At 43.1% G+C, this 23618-nt stretch overlaps 1 protein-coding gene across 5 annotated transcripts in view; it reads right to left on the reverse strand.

Annotated features, from left to right (window-relative positions):
- STX18 (syntaxin 18) overlaps window positions 1-5384 on the reverse strand; it is a 118397-nt gene extending 113013 nt beyond the window's left edge. For 4 of the 5 annotated variants that reach the window (XM_073342518.1, XM_073342517.1, XM_073342516.1 and 1 more), the window contains exon 1: window positions 5143-5384. In XM_073342518.1, the coding sequence (XP_073198619.1) occupies window positions 5143-5304 (162 nt within the window). In that variant the 5' untranslated portion in view covers window positions 5305-5384. The remainder of the gene's footprint in view (window positions 1-5142) is intronic. The other variant, XM_073342519.1, reaches the window with a different exon arrangement.
- Window positions 5385-23618: the final 18234 nt, after the last annotated feature.

Genomic DNA, 23618 nt, shown 5'->3' on the forward strand with positions numbered 1-23618 from the left:
AAAAGAAGAAATGTAAAAAGAACGTCACGTGACACAGAACATACAACATATAAAACTATAAGGCTAGGCAGGTGGAACCAGAGTTTTCCAAAGCAAATACAATGAACAATTTAACATAGTAAGCTGAGTGAGGAATATAGAAAATGCTATTGGGGTTAGTCAGTGGGAAAAAAGACATACGCTGACTGAGACCAACTGTTGATTCTTAAAAGAAAAGAAAAAAAATGTTTGAGTTAGTAACTGCACTTCAGATGAAGTTCATCCAGGACTCTGTTTGTCTTGAATGACTGTAACAAAAGAAACACTATTAAACAAATGATTAATTTTTTTAATATACTTAATTCTTTACTTTACCCAAAGGACTTTATAAGTTTTATGTTTGCCTTTCCCCCCTACTTTCTCATATGTGTGCAACCATATGTTGTCTGCTTGCCATAGGACTTTCACCATTGCCTGTCAGCTTTTTAACTTAGAACCAAAGATGATAAGATTAACTTACTTTACATATTTAAAATCATGAATAAATTTAATTCTTTGACTGTTAAGGCAAATAGATTTAGTGGAATTCTTTTAAAAGCCTATTAATTTTACACATGCCTTCCTCTTTAAATGGGGTGTGACGTTCCTGAAGTTTTTCCTTTGTATATTGCAGATTGTAAACTGTTGACACGTTTAAGCTGCTCACATGTCCAAACTGCAATTTTACTTGACCATTTTCTCTGTTTCTAGCAAAAACTTAACATACATGTTTTCATGGATCTGGGTGGTATGAGGAATCCAACATCATATTTGCTCTTCCATGACTTAACACAAACTTTTTAACAAACTATTTGAGAGATCTATAATAATTAAAATTACCAGTGGCCGACATTTTAACAGAAGAGTTCACCAGAGTGAAGGAGGGGGAAGAACACAAATCAAGCTCATCATTATCCTCTTCCCAAAGAGGCAGATGCGGAAAATGCAGCAACAGTGACAGTGCCCTTACATTTCCTTAAATTCTCTATAGTTTGATAGCACTCTCTCCATTTGGGCACATCACTACGCATTTTGTCTTCTCACGACACATATTCTGTGTTGTTTTTGGTTTCTCGCTGTCCCAACACTGTGATTGATTTTCACGAAGAGCACTGGCCACAGCCTTTTTTAATCTGTACTTTTAACTGTTTGCGGGACTAACACCTTTTAACTTGTCCCACACACAAGACCGTTAAATATAATTCTTCAATACATAATCCCTTTTTATGGAAGTTCTTGTATTTCTGTTTTTCAGAATATTACTCTTAAAAGTCTTTTCAACTATGTCCTACCGTTCTTCCTTGGCTAAGACTTTTGTATCAAATCTCCCTCTGTGAGAGATTATAAACTGTTTGACATATTCCTTCATTATGATAATGAGAACTTATTTTCTTACCTGTTTTGTTTTTTTTTTCCCAATCCCACAGCTAGGGGCTCCCTACAACCTCGTAGGCCTTGTTAATACTCCAAAAGTCTTTAGGTCACAATCCCAAAGACCCAGAAGTGGCAATAAGAAATCCTGGACTCATCCCCATCCAGGAAGTGTAAGGTGGTAAACAGAGTCACAAGTCCACCCAATTTAGGCTTACTCAATTTTCACCTTTACTTATAGAATTTCAGACAGAATTATCATCATTCATGGTGACTGAACATATATTTATGCCAGATGATAAACAGATAAAACAGAACTGGTAGGGAGTCCCAGTTTCCACACTGCAGAAAGTTCTCCTCTATTTCATGACGGTCATCGCCACCTCCGATCTCTGGTCTGGTATTTCAGCCCCTTTCCTTCAGTTTCTGATCCAGTGTTTCTCCAATTTAGGCCTTGTTCACCTGGATCTTTTTGTACATTTTCTCATTACATTTTTATAAACCTTTCCCCAACCAACATTAAGCATTTGTTTTAAGTAACCTGTACAATACACATGCTCAAGCTTCAATTTACACAGCCTTTGCTGTGTAAACTGAACCCTTCCACACAATGTTACCTTTGTCCTGTCAGCAATAACATCGTTTTAAGCAAATTAGCAATTCTATACAAAAAGAGAACCAGCAAAACCACACTCATGCCATCAAGGCCTTGACTGAAATGTTACCTCATCTAAACTCATTTACTATCCATAATTATAAATGATTAAAAATATAACTAACAATGCTCTCAATCTTGCCATTTAGCCATTCTTCATATTTATTTTTCAATATCATAGTTCAGTACGTGTGTATTATCATGCCTGGTGGGGTGGAGTGGGGAGCAATTAAAGAGCACTCGGACCCCAAAATGTCAAAGCTATTTAAAATCTTCTTTAAATATGGGTTTTCAAAGGCCTTTTTCACTCAAAGTCTACCCTTATGTTTACAAATCATTACAACACACACACACAATTGGTAATTTTCTCTGTGTTGTATTTTGAGAGATGTCTTAATTTTAGAGCCTTAATCATCATTCCCCAACAAGCTCCAGCAACTTTGCAATAGCTCTGCTGAAGTCTGAGATTAATCTGAACTAACTATCAGTCTAAAGAAGACAATGATTGTGGTACAAGATGTGTTGACTGCACCAGAAGTTTTACTAACTAGCACCACTCTAGAAGTTCTGCACAAGTTCTGTTATCTAGGACCAACTGCATCGGATAACTTCTCTTTTGACAATGAGCTTACTGCTCATATCAGAAAGGCAGCTACTACATTCGACCAACTGATCAAGTATATGTGGAATAAAAGGAAACCAACATTGATCATCAAGATATGGGTCTACCAGACATGCATTCTGAGCATGTTTCTGTATGATGGCAAGATCTGGACCACCTACAGCAGGCACAAAAGAAGGCTAAACACCTTTCACATACTTTAAATATCAAAACTCATGACTCCAAAGAACTTGCGAAAGCAAAAATTACCAAGTCTAATTTGCAAACACATGACAACTCCATGAGCTTGTTCATCTGTGCCGGATTGATGACTGACATACTGCAAAAGGATCTCCTGTATGGAGAACTTGCAGATGCCCCAAGGTCACTGCACAGACCTAGCCTCAGGTTCAAAGACATTTGCAAGAGGGACTTGAAAACTTTCATCATTGACACCCCAAGCTGGGAAGATGCAGTAGCAACAAGCCACACTAGAGGACTGCACTGCACCACAGAGTCAAAGAGGCTGAACAGAGGTAATTGCGAGAGAGAAAAGGATGTTAGATGGGGTGGGATCTAAGTTACTACAGAGAATTCTTGCCTGGATGTCTGGCTGGTGAGTCTTGCCCACATGCTCAGGATTTAGCTGATCGCCATATTTGGGGTCAGGAAGGAATTTTCACAGTTTTAAGTGATTTAAGATGAGAGATTTCCTGGAGACAAGCTTCCAGTTTTGATAAAGTCAAATTACCACCACAATTTTATCAATTATCTTAAACTAACAAAATAGTCTTTAAATGGGATTTTAATTTAAGAATATTTCTACCTATGCTAGACTGTAAAAGCTCAGTTTATAAAAAAAAACTAGATAGAAAGATCATTACTATTTTTAACAAAAATATTTATTTCAGAGACTTTCTCACTCCCACCTCTAAATCCATTCTTCTGCAAATCACTGATACTGTCAAAAGTAAAATATTCCTGTGACATTATGCCAAAAAGTGCAAAAACTCTGCAGATACCTTCCAGCAAAAGTGCCACAACATTTTTATTTCTTAATAATACATTTTCTCTCTAATATATATATTTTTGTTTCCAGTAACTGCAGGTTATATATTTCATTTATATATATCAGGTCACTTCACCTCTAGTGTATGCAGGTACAACTCCACTGACTTCAATATTTAAACCAGGATTGAATTGAGCCTATTAAATATCTTTTTTAAAAACTGCAACTCCAGAAACAAACATTTCTCTGGTTGTTGATTTTAAAAAGTGGCAATTCATTAAAGCTGTTCAAGCTTTTAAAGATGGTTGGAATTATAGACTAAAACCCAAAGAGGGAGATTAATGAACAGAAGGCAGGTAAGGTTGTCAAGAGGTTCATGGTGAATACAATTTATCACATGGTTATGACGCTATACCTGTATGGTGTGTAACATTTACCTGCACACAGAACATATACATAAATCTGCAACTCAGCTCTGCATGAGTAGCGGTCAAGAAAACCACTGACAGTGTCTATGGCCCCAATTCTGGAAAATTAATTATGCACATACTTAAGTTTATTCATGTGAGTAGTTCTAGTAACTCCTATGCCACTATTCATATGAGTACATTTACACTCATGCATAAATGTTTGCAGGAGCAGGGGCTATAGAAAGGGAGATGACTTGGTGTTTTTGGAAATTTTGGTCCTTGCAGGCAACAGAATCAGCGCAAATGAGTACAGACTAGAGGCTATATAACATCACCAGAGACTGTACTACGTGTCATTATTATAAGCAATATGCATGCCTTACTAAGGATCTGCCAACTCACTTGGGGGAGGGGTTAGTTTTAAAGCGATAATGTCAACCTGGAAACTAGTCTTTTTTTTTTTTTTTTTAAGCGTTGAGAGCAGTTTTAGGTTCTCCTGAGTCCCCACACCAATTGCTGAGCGTTTTACAAGGATACTGTTTGCTATTATTTTATTTATTCTAAGGTTTTCTTTCTCTCGTCTTCTTGCGTGAAAGTCCCACACAAACCACAGAAAGTCAACGGCCACCGGGCAGACTTCTTCAGAAGCGCCCGGCCAGCAGCTGGGTCTTCGTGGGAACGGAGCCTTTTAAAAGCCTCCTCCTAAAGGCCGCAGCCTGCCCTCTGACCCGCGAGGGCAGAGCCCTGCCGCCAGCCAGGGACTCGGCGGGCACCGCAGCTGGCAGGACGAGGGGGTTACAGCGGGGAAAGAGAGACAGCGCCCGGGCGGGCGCGGGGGTTGCCAAGTGCACGAAGTAAAAGGAGGAGAAGGAGAAGGAGAAGGGAGCCCCCCCCCCCCCCAGCCCATCGCTGCACGGCACTCATCTGCGGGTCACCTGGAGCTGCGGAGGGGGGCTGGGGGCTCGCGGAGAGGCGCCTGTGCAGACGGGGCGGTTGGCTGTGACTACTATTACACCCCCCCCCCCGGACGCCTGGGTCCCCTCCCCGGGGCAGTCCCGACGCCGGCCCCCGCACTCACCACCTCGCGGGCCCGGCAGGAGAAGTCGCTCTTGGGCCGCTGGCTGCCCCGCTTGAGCAGCTCGTCCCTGGGGCTCTCGCCGGCCGGGACCCCCAGCGCCTTGTTCCGGGTCTTCACCGTCTTCACGCTGGCTTTGAACAGCAGCGTGATGTCCACGGCCATGGCGCTCCGCTCCCGCCGGCCCGGCCCGCGGCCACCGGCTGCCAACCAGCCAGACCGGCCCCGGTCCCTGCGCACAGTCCTCCCCGCGCAACTCGGCCCGCCGCGCGGGGTTCCGCCGCCTTATCCGGCCGGCCCCGGCGCCGCGCCAGGGGGGAGACGCCAGAGGCAGCCCTAGTCCCAGCATGAGACCCCCCCCGGCCCCCAGGGAGACCCTGCACTGCCCCAGTGTGTGTGTGTGGGGGTGAGCCCCCAGGGAGACCCTGCACTGCCCCAGTATGTGTGTGTGGGGGGGGGTGAGCCCCCAGGGAGACCCTGCACTGCCCCAATGTGTGTGTGTGGGGGGGGGTGAGTCCCCAGGGAGACCCTGCACTGCCCCAATGTGTGTGTGTGTGGGGGGGGTGAGCCCCCAGGGAGACCCTGCACTGCCCCAGTGTGTGTGTGTGTGGGGGGTGAGCCCCCAGGGAGACCCTGCACTGCCCCAGTGTGTGTGTGTGGGGGGGGTGAGCCCCCAGGGAGACCCTGCACTGCCCCAGTATGTGTGTATGGGGGGTGAGTCCCCAGGGAGACCCTGCACTGCCCCAGTGTGTGTGTGGGGGGGGTGAGTCCCCAGGGAGACCCTGCACTGCCCCAATGTGTGTGTGTGTGGGGGGGTGAGCCCCCAGGGAGACCCTGCACTGCCCCAGTGTGTGTGTGTGTGTGGGTGAGCCCCCAAGGAGACCCTGCACTGCCCCAGTGTGTGTGTGTGGGGGGGACGACTCCCAAGGAGACCCTGCACTGCCACAGTTATGGAGGAGTATAAAAATATTGCTAGAGCATGCAGGGGTGTAATCAGGAAGGTCAAGGCACAATTGGAGTTGCAGCTATCAAGGGATTTGAAGGGTATCAAGAAGGGTTTCTACAGGTATGTTAGCAACAAGAAGAAGGTCAGGGATAAGTGTGGGACCCTTATTGAATAAGGGAGGCAACATAGTGATATATCTTTACTTTAGCAAAGCTTTTGATATGGTCTCCCACAGTATTCTTGCCAGCAAGTTAAAGAAGTATGGATTGGATGAATTGACTATAAGGTGGATAGAAAGCTGGCTAGATCGTCGGGCTCAACGGGTAGTGATCAATGGCTTGATGTCTCATTGGCAGCCAGTATCAAGCGGAGTGCCCTAGGGGTCAGTCCTGGGGCTGGTTTTGTTCAACATCTTTATCAATGATCTGGATGATGGGATTAATTGCACCCTCAGCAGGTTTGCAGATGACACTAAACTGGGAGGAGAGGTAGATATGCTGGAGGGTAGGCATAGGGTCCAGAGTGACCTAGACAAATGAGAGGATTGGGCCAAAAGAAATCTGATGAGATTCAACAAAGACACATACAGAGTCCTGCACCTAGGACGGAAGAATCCCAGGCACCGCTACAGGCTGGGGACCGACAGGCTAAGCAGCAGTTCTGCAGAAAAGGAGCTGGGGATTACAGTGGACAAGAAACTGGATACGAGTCAGCAGTGTGCCCTCGTTGCCAAGAAGGCCAATATTGGGCTGTATTAGTAGGAGCATTGCCAGCAGATCGAGGGAAGTGATTATTCCCCTGTATTTGACATTTGTGAGGCCGCACCTGGAGTATTGCATCCAGTTTTGGGGCCCCCACTACAGAAGGGATATGGACAAATAGGAGACAGTCCAGCAGAGGTCAACAAAAATGATCAGAGGGCTGGGGCATATGGGGCTGGGGCACTTATGAGGAGAGGCTGAGGGAACTGGGGTTATTTAGTTTGCAGAAAAGAAGAGTGAGGGGGGATTTGATAGCAGCCTTCAACTACCTGAAGGGGAGTTCCAAAGAGGATGGCTCTAGACTGCTCTTAGGGGTGGCAGATGAAAGAACAAGAAGCAATGCTCTCAAGTTGCAGTGGGGGAGGTTTAGGTTGGATATTAGGAAACACTATTTCACTAAGAGGGTGGTAAAGCACTGGAATGGGTTACCTAGGGAGGTGGTGGAATCTCCATCCTTAGAGGTTTTTAAGGGCTGGCTTGACAAAGCCTTGGCTGGGATGATTTCGTTGGTGCTGGTCCTGCTTTGAGCAGGGGATTGGACTAGATGACCTCCCGAGGTCTCTTCCAACCCTAATATTATATGATTCTATGAACCCCCCAATGAGACCTTTCACTGCCCCAGTGTGTGTGTATGTGGGGGGGTGAACCCCCAGGGAGACCCTGCACTGCCTCAGTGTGTGGGGGGGCATGAGTTTCCTTTCCACCCCCAGTGAGATTCTGGACTGCCCCAGTGTGTATGTGTGTGGGGTGAACCTCTCCACTGCCTTACTCTGTGTGTGTGTGGGGTTATCCCCCTCCACTCAGAGAACCGTGTACTGTCCCATTGGGGGCGGGGGTGAGCCCCCTCTTCAGTCTCCAGTGAGGCCCTGCACAGCCCCAGTTTGTCAGATGGGAAGGGGTGAGCCCATCTAATATCAACAGGACTCCCTCCAGGAGTGGTAGAGGTCCATCAAGACTGGGGTTTGGGGAATAATTTTTCTTCAATTGAATCATGTAAAATAAAAATTGGAAGTGTTCGTGCATTTACTAAAAAGATCAATATCTGTCTTTGGATCTTTGCACTCTAATCCCATTTACTTCCATGACAGCTCTGTATGTATCCAAGAGCATAGTTTGGTCTTATGTTTAGCATTCACTTTTTGTTTCTTAGAATAAACATTTTGTATACAGTAAAGGAAACACTTAGCCATTACAAGCCAACACTAATTTAAAGCCTTGGTCACACACACGAATTTTCCAGTATAGCAATACTGGCCAAACCCTCCTAATACAGATGCAGTTATATGGTCACAAAAGTGCTTTTGCCAGTATCTCTTTTTCTGGTTCAGTGAATGAAACAAGCTGTATTTGGCAAAAGCGCTTTTTTGTTGGTATAACTGCATCTACACTAGGGCTTTTGCCAGTATAAGTGTCGTAAAAAAAATCATAACTCTAACTACATAGGTATGTCTGCAAAACTTGTAAGTGTAGACCTTTCATGCAATGTTTTCTTATATACAATATTGTTATGGCAGGTGTCACCAGGTGGTGCTATTACAGTGTGTTATAGTTGTCCAGTTCTTTTTCTCGGGATATGTCTGCACTGAAAATGTGTGCCACTGTAGACACTACCTACTACCATTCCATTCCACCATCAACCTCAGCCTGGACAAGTCCACACAAGAGATCCACTTCCTGGACACTACGGTGCTAATAAGCTATGGTCACATAAACACCACCCTATACCGGAAACCTACTGACTGCTATTCCTACCTACATGCTTCCAGCTTTCATCCAGACCATACCACACGATCTATTGTCTACAGCCAAGCTCTACGATACAACCGCATTTGCTCCAACCCCTCAGAGAGAGACAAACACCTACAAGATCTCTATCAAGCATTCTTACAACTACAATACCCACCTGCGGAAGTGAAGAAACAGAATGACAGAACCAGAAGAGTACCCAGAAGTCACCTACTACAGGACAGGCCCAACAAAGAAAATAACAGAACGCCCCTAGCCATCACCTTCAGCCCCCAACTAAAACCTCTCCAACACATCATCAAGGATCTACAACCTATCCTGAAGGACATCTCATCACTCTCACAGATCTTGGGAGACAGGCCAGTCCTTGCTTACAGACAGCCCCCCAACCTGAAGCAAATACTCACCAGCAACCACACAACGGAACCATAACCCAGAAACCTATCCTTGCAACAAAGCCCGTTACCAACTGTGTCCACATATCTATTCAGGGGACACCATCATAGGACCTAATCACATCAGCCACAATATCAGAGGCTCATTCACCTGCACATCTACCAATGTGATATATGCCTTCATGTGCCAGCAATGCCCCTCTGCCATGTACATTGGTCAAACTGGACAGTCTGTACGTAAAAGAATAAATGGACACAAATCAGATGTCAAGAATTATAACATTCAAAAACCAGTTGGAGAACACTTCAATCTCTCTGGTCACTTGATTACAGACCTAAAAGTGGCAATACTTCAACAAAAAAACTTCAAAAACAGACTCCAATGAGAGACTGCTGAATTGGAATTAATTTGCAAACTGGATACAATTAACTTAGGCTTGAATAGAGATTGGGAGTGGATGGGTCATTACACAAAGTAAAACTATTTCCCCATGTTTATCTCCCCCTCCCCCACACACTGTTCCTCAGACATTCTTGTCAACTGCTGGAAATGGTCCACCTTGAGTATCACTACAAAAGGTTCCCCACCCTCCCCGCTCTCCTGCTAGTAAAAACTCACCTTAAGTGATCACTCTGGTTACAGTGTGTATGGTAACACCCATTGTTTCATGTTCTCTATGTATATAAATCTCCCCACTGTATTTTCCACTTTATGCATCCTATGAAGTGAGCTGTAGCTCACAAAAGCTTATGCTCAAATAAATTTGTTAGTCTCTAAGGTGCCACAAGTACTCCTTTTCTTTTTACTACCTACACTGTTGGCAAGATAATCCACCTCCCCAAGAGGTAGTAACTAGAGTGGACAGAAGAATTCTTTCATCGATCTAGCACTGTCTATACTGGGGGTTAGGTCAGCATAGCCACTTCTCTTGGGGGTGTGAAAAATCCATACCCTGAGAGAAGTAGCTATGCTGATGTAAATTCCCAGTATAGATCCACCCTAGTTTCTTCAACCATGGGAAGACATGTTGATTAGAATTGGTTAGTTGATTGAATCAGATTTGTTCTCTGGAACTGGGCATTTTTGTTAGGCTGAGATTCCCGAAAAAAGGGTTGCATGCAATCTGTTGACCACCTCTGTTCCATGACTGATGTATAAGTGTAAATAAAACAAGTTAATGTGTCAATGATTTCTCCACTGGGAAGCTGAGCTGCAGGGCCCTGGACATCTGCTACCACTCAGCAGATGGGCAAAGGTAGTCTCGCAACATAACACTGGTGATGAAAGAAGGGGCAATAGTATATTGCACTTTGAATTGTCATGCAGTGACACTAGCAACTCCATGGAAGGGCTGGAGAAGACTTTAAGAAATAACATTTGTTATGATTAATTAATATTATTGGGGCAAATTCATTCTCCCCAGGGAAGCAGAAGTAGCCAGCCTTTGTGCAAGAAGAGACTGCAGGCATAGAGGGGAATGCAGTCTCACTCAGCAGGCTATGATGCTCCCCCCCCCCCCCCAGTAATTTCTGTACATGGCGAAGGGATAGGAGGGTGTGGATATAGCTGGTGGATCTGCATAGAATGTAACCTCCAACTCTGCTCCCACAGTTCCCCAGCCTGCTATTGGCCCATAAACTCCCATGGGAGTCCCCAAAGAGCAGAACTCCTCCCCCCTAGAAATAATAGGTTCACAGCTTGGCTCATAGTCAGGTATTACTAAAAGTGGGAGAAGGTGGCAGAATCAGGATCTAGTTCCTATGTATTCTTATGCTTATGGAACCTGATCCAAAAAATAAAAAGTCAGTGGAAAGTTTTTCATTGACTCCAATTGGCTTTGGATAAGATTTAGAGTTTTTATATTATTGGACTGTAGCTAATATAGCTCTTATGCTATTTGACTGTACTGTAGCTCTTAGGAATATAAAAGACGTGTTTGAAACCTTGACATTCATCTTATCTTCCTGTGTTCAGAAACAGCATTTCATTGGTGCTTATTTCATATCATGGCCTATTCCATTTTTGCTTTATTATATGCATGTAGGTACTTATAATTAAACGGTATATTAAACATGATTTTGGAATGAAAATTTGAACTATTACCGTGGGTGATTCACTATTGGCTGAAAGGGTCATATTAATCCTATTTGCTAAAGTAAATAAAAATCTGAGCAGTGACTGGGATAACAGAAAAAGAGGGAAGTGGGAGCTTCAGCATATTAAAGCAAAATAGATTTTAAACCACAAAGTATAATTTAGGTCCTGATTCTGAAAAGACTTACGCACATACTTTGTGCACTGTGAATTCTCTTACTGAGGTCAATTGGATTACTCACAATGCATAAATTAAAAACATACATAACTCTTTGCAGGATCAGGATTTAAGATTATAAACTCTTCAAACCAGGATTGTGTCTTTACTTGTATTGTTAGATCCCTGCATGCTTTTAGGTGCTAAGACATAATGTGTGGGTGGAGAATGAGATATTTTTCATCTATTTACTGAAAATAGCAAAATTATAATATTGGTTAATTCATAATAAAATTACAGAACCATTCTTGAACTTTTACAGTCCTTAAAACTTCTACTCAGAGTATGAGGACAGAAGACGATATATTTTTCAGTGGCAACATGGTGTTAAAATTTTGCATAGCTGATCTCATCTGTCAGCAATAGACTGAGTAGCTAATCTGAAAGAGGAAAAAGTTAAAATATTTTTTTTACCTGGAGAGAAGGCTGCTTAAATGGTCTTTCTCATTAGGTATATAATACCCTTGTCCTCTTCCGCAGAGATAAACAGATAGCTTTGTAGATTCAACTACTTTAAAATCAGTTGCTAAGAACTGGTTGCCAGACCTTTTATTTGAACTTGATCCTAGCTTCCTGTATACAGTAACTGCATCTACTCAGTGGTTATTTGCAGTTCCACAGGCACGCACCTTGTTTTGAAAGTTTAAAGCTTAGTTTGGGGCCAGATAGGTTTCAGTAGTACATGCTGTAGCTTCCTGTAATTGCTAAAAAGACTAACCTTGAAATTTAAGATTTTCAGGTTGGAGTAAATTTCCTAAACACACACAAAGAACTACATTCTTTCCATAAGCACAGCAGGTAAATATGTAAAAATGTATACACTGAGGCCTCAGTTATACCTCTGCAGAAAGAGACCCAAGCAATGCCTGGAGGCATTAGGCCTTTGCAAAGTATAATTTTCCAGCCATTGTGAGGAGAACTTGGTGGGCATCAGAACTTGATATATCTGTGCAACAGCAACAGGTGTATCCAGTGCTGTCCCCAGTGCAGCCCTTCTGGGATAAATGGGATCTGGGACAGGTTAATCCTCTGCAACACAAGATTCCCTGTCACATGCAGTCTCCTGTACATGAGTAGCTCAGTAGAGGGAAAGAAGCTCCTGAACTTTCTCCTCTCCAGTACACTCATGCTGGAGCAGCAATAATTTGGCCATAACTATATAAAACTACCTCAAATGTATTTTATGTGTTCCATATTTTTTTGGCATAGAAACAGCAACTCCTTCTATGTGATGTTAATGTTGAAAACTTAATCAACATATCAAAAGGTAAGGCAATTTGCTTACAAATCACATTTGTAATCATGGCAAATCAAAAGGGGAGAAAAGCTGTATTTGAAGATTGTTTAAATCACTGAGCAAATTGCATGCATTCTCACTGGCCCAAATTCAAAGTAAACTCAGCAACTTCATGGATGTGTAAAGAACTCTTTTTCAGAGTTTAAAACTAAACTTAGAAAAAAGTACAGTGTCTGTATGAAGAGCCTCACCGAAAGAATGTTCAGTATATACTTAATGTTAAGAACATAAGAAAGGCCATACTGGGTCAGACTAAAGGTCCATCCAGCCCAGTATCCTGTCTATCAACAGTGGCCAATGCCAGGTGCCCCAGAGGGAGTGAACCTCACAGGTAATGATCTAGTGATCTCTCTCCTGCCATCCATCTCCATCCTCTGAGAAACATAGGCTATGGACACCATTCCTTACCCATCCTGGCTAATAGCCATTAATGGACTTAACCTCCATGAATTTATCTAGTTCTCTTTTAAACTCTGTTATAGTCCTAGCCTTCACAACCTCCTCAGGCAAGGAGTTCCACAGGTTGACTGTGCGCTGAGTGAAAAAGAACTTCCTTTTATTTGTTTTAAACCTTCTGCCCATTAATTTAATCTGGTGGACTCTAGTTCTTATATTACGGGAACAAGTAAATAACTTTTCCTTATTCACTTTCTTCACACCACTCATGATTTTATATACCTCTATCATATCCTCCCTTAGTATCCTCTTTTCCAAGCTGAAAAGTTCTAGCCTCTTTAATCTCTCCTCATATGGGACCCGTTCCAAACCACTAATCATTTTAGTTGCCCTTTTCTGAACCTTTTCTAATGCCAGTATATCTTTTTTGAGATGAGGGGACCACATCTGTACGCAATATTCAAGATGTGGGGGTAACAAGGATTTATATAAGGGCAATAAGATATTCTCCATCTTATTCTCTATCCCTTTTTTAATGATTCCTAACATCCCGTTTGCTTTTTTTGATTGCTGCTGCACACTGCGTGGACGTCTTCAGAGAACTATCCACAATGACTCCAAGATCTTTCTCCTGATTAGTTGTACCTAATTAGCCCCATCATACTGTATGTATAGTTGGGGTTATTTTTTCCAATGTGCATTACTTTACATTTATCCACATTAAATTTCATTTGCCATTTTGTTGCCAAATCACTTAGTTTTTGAAGTTCTTCACAGTCTGCTTTGGTCTTAATTATCCTGAGCAGTTTAGTAGCGTCTGCAAACTTTGCCACCTCACTATTTACCCCTTTCTCCAGATCATTTATGAATAAGTTCAATAGGATTGGTTCTAGGACTGACCCTTGGGGAACACTACTAGTTACCCCTCTCCATTCTGAAAATTTACCATTTATTCCTACCCTTTGTTCCCTGTCTTTTAACCAGTTCTCAATCCATGAAAGGATCTTCCCTCTTATCCCATGACAACTTAATTTACATAAGAGCCTTTGGTGAGGGACTTTGTCAAAGGCTTTCTGGAAATCTAAGTACACTATGTCCACTGGATCCCCCTTGTCCACATGTTTGTTGACCCCCTCAAAGAACTCAAATAGATTAGTAAGACATGATCTCCCTTTACAGAAACCATGTTGACTTTTGACCAACAATTTATGTTCTTCTATGTGTCTGACAATTTTATTCTTTACTATTGTTTCAACTAATTTGCCTGGTACTGACGTTAGACTTACCAGTCTGTAATTGCCAGGATCATCTCTAGAGCCCTTTTTAAATATTGGAATTACATTAGCTATCTTCCAGTCATTGGGTACGGAAGCTGATTTAAAGGACAGGTTACAAACCATAGTTAATAGTTCCACAATTTCACATTTGAGTTTTTTCAGAACTCTTGGGTGAATGCCATCTGGTCCCAGTGGCTTGTTACTGTTAAGTTTCTCAAATAATTCCAAAACCTCCTCTAGGGACACTTCAATCTGTGACAATTCCTCAGATTTGTACCCTACAAAAGACGGCTCAGTTTTAGGAATCTCCCTAACATCCTCAGCTGTGAAGACTGAAGCAAAGAATTCATTTAGTTTCTCTGCGATGACTTTATCGTCTTTAAGTGCTCCTTTTGTATCTCGAGCGTCCAGGGGCCCCACTGGTTGTTTAGCAGGCTTCCTGCTTCTGATGTACTTAAAAAACATTTTGTTATTACCTTTTGAATTTTTGGCTAGCTGTTCTTCAAACTCCTTTTTGGCTTTTCTTATTACATTTTTACATTTAATTTGGCAGTGTTTATGCTCCTTTCTATTTACCTCAGGATTTGACTTCCACTTTTTAAAAGATGTCTTTATCTCTCACTGCTTTTTTTACATGGTTGTTAAACCACAGTGGCTCTTTTTTCGTTCTTTTACTGTGTTTTTTAGTTTGGGGTATATATTGAAGAGCCTCTCTTATGGTGTCTTTGAAAAGTGTCCATGCAGCTTGCAGGGATTTCACTCTCGTCACTGTACCTTTTAATTTCTGTTTAACTAACCTCTTCCTTTTTGCATAGTTCCCCTTTCTGAAATTAAATGTCACAGTGTTGGGCTGTTGAGGTGTTCTTCCCACCACAGGAATGTTAAATGTAATTATATTATGGTCATTATTTCCAAGTGGTCCTGTTATAGTTATTTCTTGGACCAGATCCTGCGCTCCACTCAGGACTAAATCGAGAGTTGCCTCTCCCCTTGTGGATTCTTGTACCAGCTGCTCCAAGAAACAGTCATTTAAAGTATCGAGAAATTTTGTCTCTGCATTTCGTCCTGAGGTGACATGTACCTAGTCAATATGGAGATAATTGAAATCCCCCACTATTATTGAGTTCTTTATTTTGATAGCCTCTCTAATCTCCCTTAGCATTTCATTGTCACTATCACTGTCCTGGTCAGGTGGTCGATAATAGATCCCTACTGTTATATTCTTATTAGAGCATGGAATTACTATCCATAGAGATTCTATAGAACATGTGGATTCATTTAAGATTTTTATTTCATTTGATTCTACATTTTCTTTCACATATAGTGCCACTCTCCACCCCGCACGACCCATTCTGTCCTTCCGATATATTTTGTACCCCAGAATGATTGTGTCCCATTGATTGTCCTCACTCCACCAGGTTTCTGTGATGCCTATTATATCAATATCCTCCTTTAACACGAGGCAGTCTAGTTCATCCATCTTATTATTTAGACTTCTAGCATTTGTGTACAAGCACTTTAAAAACTTGTCACTGTTTATTTGTCTGCCCTTTTCTGATGTGTCAGATTCTTTATGTGAATATTGCTCTTCTGATCTGGCCCATACTTTATCCTCTTCCATCCTCTCCTCCTGACTAAAACCTAGAGAATCTCTATCAATAGACTCTCCTCTAAGAGAAGTCTCTGTCCGATCCACGTGCGCCTCTGCAGCCATCGGCTTTCCCCCATCTCTTAGTTTAAAAACTGCTCTGCAACCTTTTTAATGTTAAGTGCCAGCAGTCTGGATCCACTTCCTGTATGGGCTCCCCCATCCCAAAAGTTTCCCCAGATCCTAATAAATATAAACCCCTCCTCTCTATACCATCGTCTCATCCACGCATTGAGACTCTGAAGCTCTGCCTCCCTATCTGGCCCTCCACGTGAAACTGGAAGTATTTCTGAGAATGCCATCATAGAGGTCCTGGATTTCAGTGTCTTTCCTAGCAGCCTAAATTTGGCCTCCAGGATGTCTCTCCTACCCTTCCCTACGTCATTGGTACTTACATGTACCACGACCACTGGCTCCTCCCCAGCACTACACATAAGTCTATCTAGATGCCTTGAGAGATCCGCAACCTTCGCACCAGGCAGGCAAGTCACCATATGGTTCTCCTAGTCATCACAAGCCCAGCTATCTATGTTTCTGATGATCGACTCTTCCATTACTAACACCTGCCTTTTCCTAATGACTGGAGTTCCCTCCCGCAGAGAGGTAATCTCAGTGTGAGAGGATACCCCACATCATCTGGAAGGAGGGTCCCAACTATGGGAAGGTTTCCCTCTGTTCCCGTTGACTGCTCTCCTTCTCTGGACCTTTCAGACTCCTTAACAGCACAGGAGCTGTCTGACCGGAGGTGGGACATATCTACAGTGTCCCAGAAAGCCTCATCAACATACCTCTCTGCCCCCCTACAGCTCCTCCAGTTCCTCCACCCTGGCCTCCAAAGCCCGTACATGGTCTCTGAGGGCCAGGAGCTCCTTGCACCGAATGCACACATACGCCACCTGCCCACAGAGCAGGTAATCATACATGCTACATTGAATGCAATAAACAGGATAGCCACCACTCTGCTGCTGGGCTTCTGCCTGCATTTTCTCCTACAGCTACCTAGGTTAATGATAGGGTTTTTGTTTAAATCAAGAAGTTTTGATTTTTGTTTAGTTTAAAGGTTTTAAAGAATGGCAAGTGTACCTCACCCCCTTTCCAAACTCCCTCTCGAAACTCCCTGTTAGTGGCCCCTGGTCGCAAAGCTCTCTGGTCGCTTGCTCACTGCTTTATAAAGCCCTGGCCTTCTTGGTAGCCCTGACTAAGGCTCAGCCAATGAACAGATGCTTCTGTTCATGTATAGAAAGATGGATCTGAAGAGCACACTACTTTCCAAGTTGGACAAAGTAAGTTGCATTGTCTATGGCAACAAATTGCTTTTTCTGTGGCTGCTAGATACTAATACAATTTGCAATAACATCAAAGTTATATTATTTCTTTTGACTCTAGACCACTACTATCCAATCTGCACCAAAAAAATCCTTAAAACCCAATGTATCATTTCCTAAAATCTTCTGTGATATGGGATGTCCAGGGAAACATTAAAGTCTGAGTAAGGGTTTAGGGAAAAACAACAACCTGTCTTTATCATTATTCAGGGACATGGGTACCCTATAACATTAAACCATTTTTAAATTGTATTGGAGGACAACTGTATTGTAAGTGTGTCCGCTGATATGGTAGATACCATCTAAATTACATGATCAAAGTGCTAAAGATTTTTTTGTATATAGTATAAACAAAATTATGGAGCTTTATAAAGTTTGGCTTTCTACAACATCCAGGGCTGAATCCTGGCTCTGCCAGTTGACCCACTGTGAACACTAGAGGGAGCTAAAGAGTCAGGAGGAAGGGAGACTGTGACAAGAGAGTGGAGCTATTAGAAACTCCTTTGATTTTATGGCAGTAAAGAATAAAGTGGACTAGGTTTGATGCAAATTGAATTAATGTGGTCTATTATTAGGGTGGATGCAATTTCTCTGCACCACTTTTTTCCTCACTTCCAATGGCTATCCCACAGTGCTTTGCAGGTGAACACTGATCTGTCTGTTCACCTGTGTGCCCTCCTCTGGTGTGGTGTCAAGTTCTCAGGATATCCCCTCCCCCCTTTAAAAGCTGACACAGGGACAGAACTTGCCCATTTGCTCCTGGAATCAAGGGTATTAGCATTCTTGTGATATGACTAGGACAGCACTCCAGAAGCCCTACAACATGCCTCAAGCTGTTTGAGGTCATGCTGAGACGCTGGATCTCATCGCCTCATCAACATAGGAAGCTCTCATGGCCAGCCACCAGAATAGAGACCTTTTTGTAGACTTTGCCAAGCAGATGTCCGAGAGGGGCCATGACCAGGGTACCAACAGTGCTGGATAAAGACCAAGCAACTCAGGAGTAAGTACATTGAAATGAGGGACAAAAGGGGATAATCCAGCAAGGGACATGTGACCTGTCCATTTTTATGATGAACTGGGCAGGATCTTATGCAATTATAGCACAACCCGTCCAAGACACCAAGCTGAGCCTGCAGGCTGCACTCTACCCCTCAATGAGGACAATTGGCAAGGCCAACTGGGGATGAGCTGTCCCCTCAGAGCCAGGATCTTTTTGGAAAGCCAAGGGCAATATACCTTCATCCCCATTTGCATCGGGCAAGCCCGAATCCCAGCCAGAAATACTAGCTGGGACTGAAGAGGCAGATCCTCTGTAGGGAACTTGGGCCTGGAAGTAGCTATGCTTGCAATGTATTATTTATTATTATTGTGCTATTCTGCCATTCTACCTTCTCTCTGGGTGACCTTTGAGAATCCAACCCCTGCCTCCCTCCTTCCCATACATGTTTCCAAAATGCTGGCTGCTCCGCTCGGGCGATCGGCTTCGGTCTTCTGCTAAAGCCACAACTATTGACAATTTTCAGGACCGAGGGATGGAGGGCACTTGTCCATTCCCCTCTTTCCCTTTCCCTCAACTCTTTCTGCCTAGCAAACACCTTTCCCCCTTAAATCCTATTTGCCAGCCCAATATGGAGTCTGACAGCACAGTTGCTGCCCCAACCCACGCCTCTCTCACGGCATATTTGAATAATGAAAAAAATCATTTGTGCAAAACATGACAGTTTATTGAGACAATGGTTACAGGGAAAGAAGCTTGGTTAGTGTGTTTGTAGTTTACCTGCGGTATACATGGACATTGCATGCCTGGGGTACAAAGGTACAAACAGGACTATTCCCTGCTGAAGTTTAAATGCCGTGCATTCCAGCTGACAAGCATTGGAGGACTCTGATTATTTTTCTCTGCACTTTTTCTTCTTGTCTGCAGAAATAAAGCAGAACTTAAGCCCAAGGAATTGCTCAATTTTGGGTTCACACACTGTAAGGAATAGCCACACACACCCATGCCCCATGGCATAGCTCGCAAGCCCCTCCCACTCCTGCAACATTTCTGGAGGGGCCATCCTGGTGAACAACTTCACAGGGTTTGTCACTGGTCTGCTCTTTGCCTTTTTGAATAAGATCATTCTCTGCCTCCTAGTCACCCGCCACAGTCTAGGTTCAGCCTAAAGGAGATGCAGGGGGGCTTAGCCCCTGATGTTCCCCCATATCCCCTCTGACATCATAGAAGTGCCTCAAATACATAAATACAAAGCATTTCTATGGCCAAGGAGAGCATGGGAAAAGACAGGGAGATGCAAAGGCCACTCATGGCATTGTGCTGAGCCAGAAGACTCTTCTATAAAACATGCTCCTGTTAGGCCAGGACCCAACTATAACCTTCAGCCCCTGGACAAAACTGGCTACTGGCACTGGCACCAACACCAACTTCCCCTCACCAAACCCGAACAGGACTTGTCCCAGAGGCCATTCCCCTCTGAGGTCCAACATCTGCCCACTGAAAACACTGGCTCCTGGAAGCCCAGAACTTTTGAGCTCTTCAATGCACCAGAAAATGTTATGCTGGGGCACTCAACTCCAGGACCCCTGTGTATAAAAAGAGGCACAGGAAAGACCTATATGGGACTCTAATTTAAGCCTTCCCACTCCTCTGTTATTTTTGCACTGTCTGCATTGTTGAACTTTCAATATGGTTTACACTGTGTTTTTATTTAAAGGTTTGCTGTTTGTTGGTCAGTAAGTAGATTGCTTTGCTAAATGAATTTTCAAATAAAACATGGGTTCAACGAAAACTTTATTTTTGGCTTTATTACTGTTGTTTCATAATAAAAACCATTTCAAATCCATTTTGGCCCAACTCATCACTGCATGTAACACATACAATCCTTTAAATACAGCTAAAATAATTCATAGAGTTTTACAAACAAACTATACTGCACTGGCTCACAGTCTATCCCAACCCCACCTCCATGGATTAGCAACTGGATGTATAGCTACACATGTTCTATTATGAGACTCAAAATATGAACAATAGACAACCCTGACAATATTCCCTCAGGTGCTAGTGGTCTCTGTGGGGTGCCTTACTGGTTGCTCAAATCACTGAGCAAGTCTCTGCACCTCAGCCTCCCACCCGTCATTAAGACATTCCCCTTGGTCTCACAATTACTGCACAGAACACAACACATAGCTATAATGGTTGGGGCTTGTTTTCTGCTTCTTGCAAATAATTCCATAAGCAGTGCCATCTCCCCGTTCAGACAGCCAAATACCCACACAACTACCATTTTTCAACTACTCAAGGGATAGTTAAAATGTTCCTTCCCTCTGTCCAAGTGGCCTGTGTATGACTTCATTAACCAGAGCATCCCAGAATAACTGGACCAGCTTCAAAACCAGCAATGTCCAGCGTGGTCCTGGGGCAAACCTTCCTTTCTCCATTAATTTAAATAGAACGGAGTTCTGAAAGATCCCAGCATCGTAAACCCTTCCAGACCACCCAGCATTTATGTTTGTAAACCTGCTGCAGTGGCTAACCACTCCTTGGTGCACCATGGAGAAATAGCTCCTTCTATTTATAAATTCTGTGCTTTGAGAGGTGGGGAAGGGCATGATAGACACATAGGTTCTATCAATTGGCCCAATACAGTCTGAGAACCCCCTGCATATAAAGCCAGCAATGTCTGAGCATTACCCAGCTAGACAGTATCTTAAAATAGCACAGCAGGCCTGCATGACAAAGGCCCCAACAATTGATCTTCCTAAGCTAAACAGGTTGACTATAGACCATTTACATTCTGAGGTGACCAGCTTCCAAAGGGCAATGGTGTCCCCCTTCTCCACGGGCATGGGGCACTATATGTTGGTATAGCTGCTGCTGTAGCTCTGGGCTCAGTTCCGCTCAAAAAAGGATGCAGTCCCCATCCTGAAAATCTCTCATCACTGCTGATTGTCCCAGGTCTGCAGACCCATCCTCTCCTACCATTCCATGCTGGTTTGCTCTCATGACTGGGACAGAAACGGTGCTGCATGGTGTGTAGTTGATCCTGGAACGAATCCTCTAGTTCTAACAGCTCAGGATCCTGAACCTGCCGCAAGAGGTTCACAGTGTTCTCCTGCTGCCAGAGGAGCCTCTGATGCTGTCATTGAATATTCTCCTGCACCCCCGCCCCATCTGCTTGATGGTGGGCAAAGTCCAATGCTGAATGTGTCCAGGTTTGAATGTTGTGACACAGCCCAGGCAGTCTCTCCATATTCATGCATGCCACCATAGCAGCACGGTGCATTTTTAGACCAGTGCTGGCAGACAGCCATTCAAAATAGTGCTAGCTTGCTGTGACCTACCGGAGTCAATCCAGACCATTGAGGGGGCTATGTCACCCCTGTCATGCAACCTTGAGTGCCTTACAATGCCTTGCTGAATTAGTTCCCACTTGGGCTGCTCACAAACAGCTTTCCTGCACACAAGCCACACCCTGAGTGTCTGTGTGGATCTGCAGCCAGTCAGCTAAACCCTGGCTTTCACCAGCTTTGGTTATACTGTAGGGTGACCCCAGCACACCCACAGTCCTGGATTTTTCCCCAGAAATGTATGTCCTATACTGCCCTCTACTGGACAGTACAAATATTTTAAGTTTTATTTTACTTTAAGGGAATAATATACCAGCTTATTATCTTAAATAAAGTTACCCAGACACTTCAACTTAAATACACTGGATTAGATAAAACAGTAAAACAAGATTATTAACTACAAAGAAATAGATTTAAGTGATTACAAGTAATGAGGCATAAAAGTCAGAAATGGTTTCAAGAAAAATAAAGATATAAAGCTTACTAGTATCTAACTTAACAAACTATATTAGAGTCAAGCAACAGTTCTCATCAAGTGCTTCCAGCCAGATTACTGATCAAACTCTTCATGACATCTCCCCACTACCCTGAGTCCAGCAGCTGTTTCCTTTTGTCTTCTCAGGTGCAGTGGCTATAAAGAGAGAGCGAGGGATCCCTTGGGGTGTTTGTCCCTCCTTTTTATAGTTCTAGTATCCCCCTTGAAAAACCTTTCCAGCTGAGAATGAGGAGACAAATTGTCTATGTGGAAGGATGTTCCCTGCTGGTTATTTTCACCTGTTTGGGATTTCTTTGTTTTACCTTTCTGCTTGATGACTCTGTTTGCTGGTTAAATGCAAATTAAGAGAAGTACACACTTCTGTGTTTAGGTAAGACCTGTTTGCTGACTTCTGCCTGGGCAGGCTGTGGGGTTTGGAACATGTGTTAATAACATCATATAGGGGAATCTTAGAACTTCACATTCAGTGTTACCACACGTATTTTATCAGGGCAGTACTAACCAGCAATTTATGTGTTTTCAAATGATACCCTACAACGCATACCTTGTACAAAAATTACTACAATAGTGTATAGGGTGTGGACACAGAGGTGTATTCCATCACACTTGCCCAGAAAGGAAGCATGGGTGGAGACAATGGAAAGAACTTTTTAAAAAAATATTTGAACCCGCCTGGCTTCCACATGCCACAATTCACAGCTCTAACAATCCCATGATGCATGCTGCTCCGCCACAAAGCAAAGGACCATGGATACCCTGCAAGAACGCTACTCCCTCAGTTAGCAGCAAACCGCCCCATGTGTTCAGATGATGAAAACTGAAAATGGAAGAGGAATCCCGTGTGCATGCTATTGGTGTGTCATGCATACTGCAAGTTATCAGATGCCCATCAAAAAGTTTTGCACTAAATCCCCCATGAAGACCTACTCTTAGGTTAAGTATTAGTTTGTTTCCATTTCTTTCTGCATTCATATTATGGCATCATTAGGATTTGCTAGTTGGAATATGTATATTGAGAATACAAACATAATAGAAACATAAGAAATGTCTTTTCTTTTTCATTTAAATTGATGTTTATTTGTGTTCTCGTGTTTCTACTCTCTTGGCTTCGTCCTCTGCAGTCTGATATTTCATCTAAAACGGGGAAGAAGGATTGTAAGAATACTTTGGCAAACTGTAGTTATACATCCCCTAGGAAAATACAATCATTTTCAGTGAACACAATACAATGAGGAGGTGTCTTATTACATAATTGAAGAGACAATGTCTTTTGTATGCATTCTGGTTCACTTTTCACACTAAATTAATCTTAATAAGCATCTGCTTTGAGTAAAGAGAGTTTTGTGATAATTCAACCATGACCTCTCTAGAAGTCCAAATTATTTCACTTTATGTCTCAGACTGGAGTATTCTTTTGAAACATTCCTCTTTACTGTATGATAATCAGTATGTTAACATGAGTTGATTAATCCCATCAGTCTAACTAATGTTGATATCCTGGCTCTTGTGCTCTTTTCCCGATAAACTCAT

The sequence above is a fragment of the Lepidochelys kempii genome, chromosome 4 (genome assembly GCF_965140265.1).
Source record: "Lepidochelys kempii isolate rLepKem1 chromosome 4, rLepKem1.hap2, whole genome shotgun sequence".
NCBI lineage: Eukaryota > Metazoa > Chordata > Testudines > Cheloniidae > Lepidochelys > Lepidochelys kempii.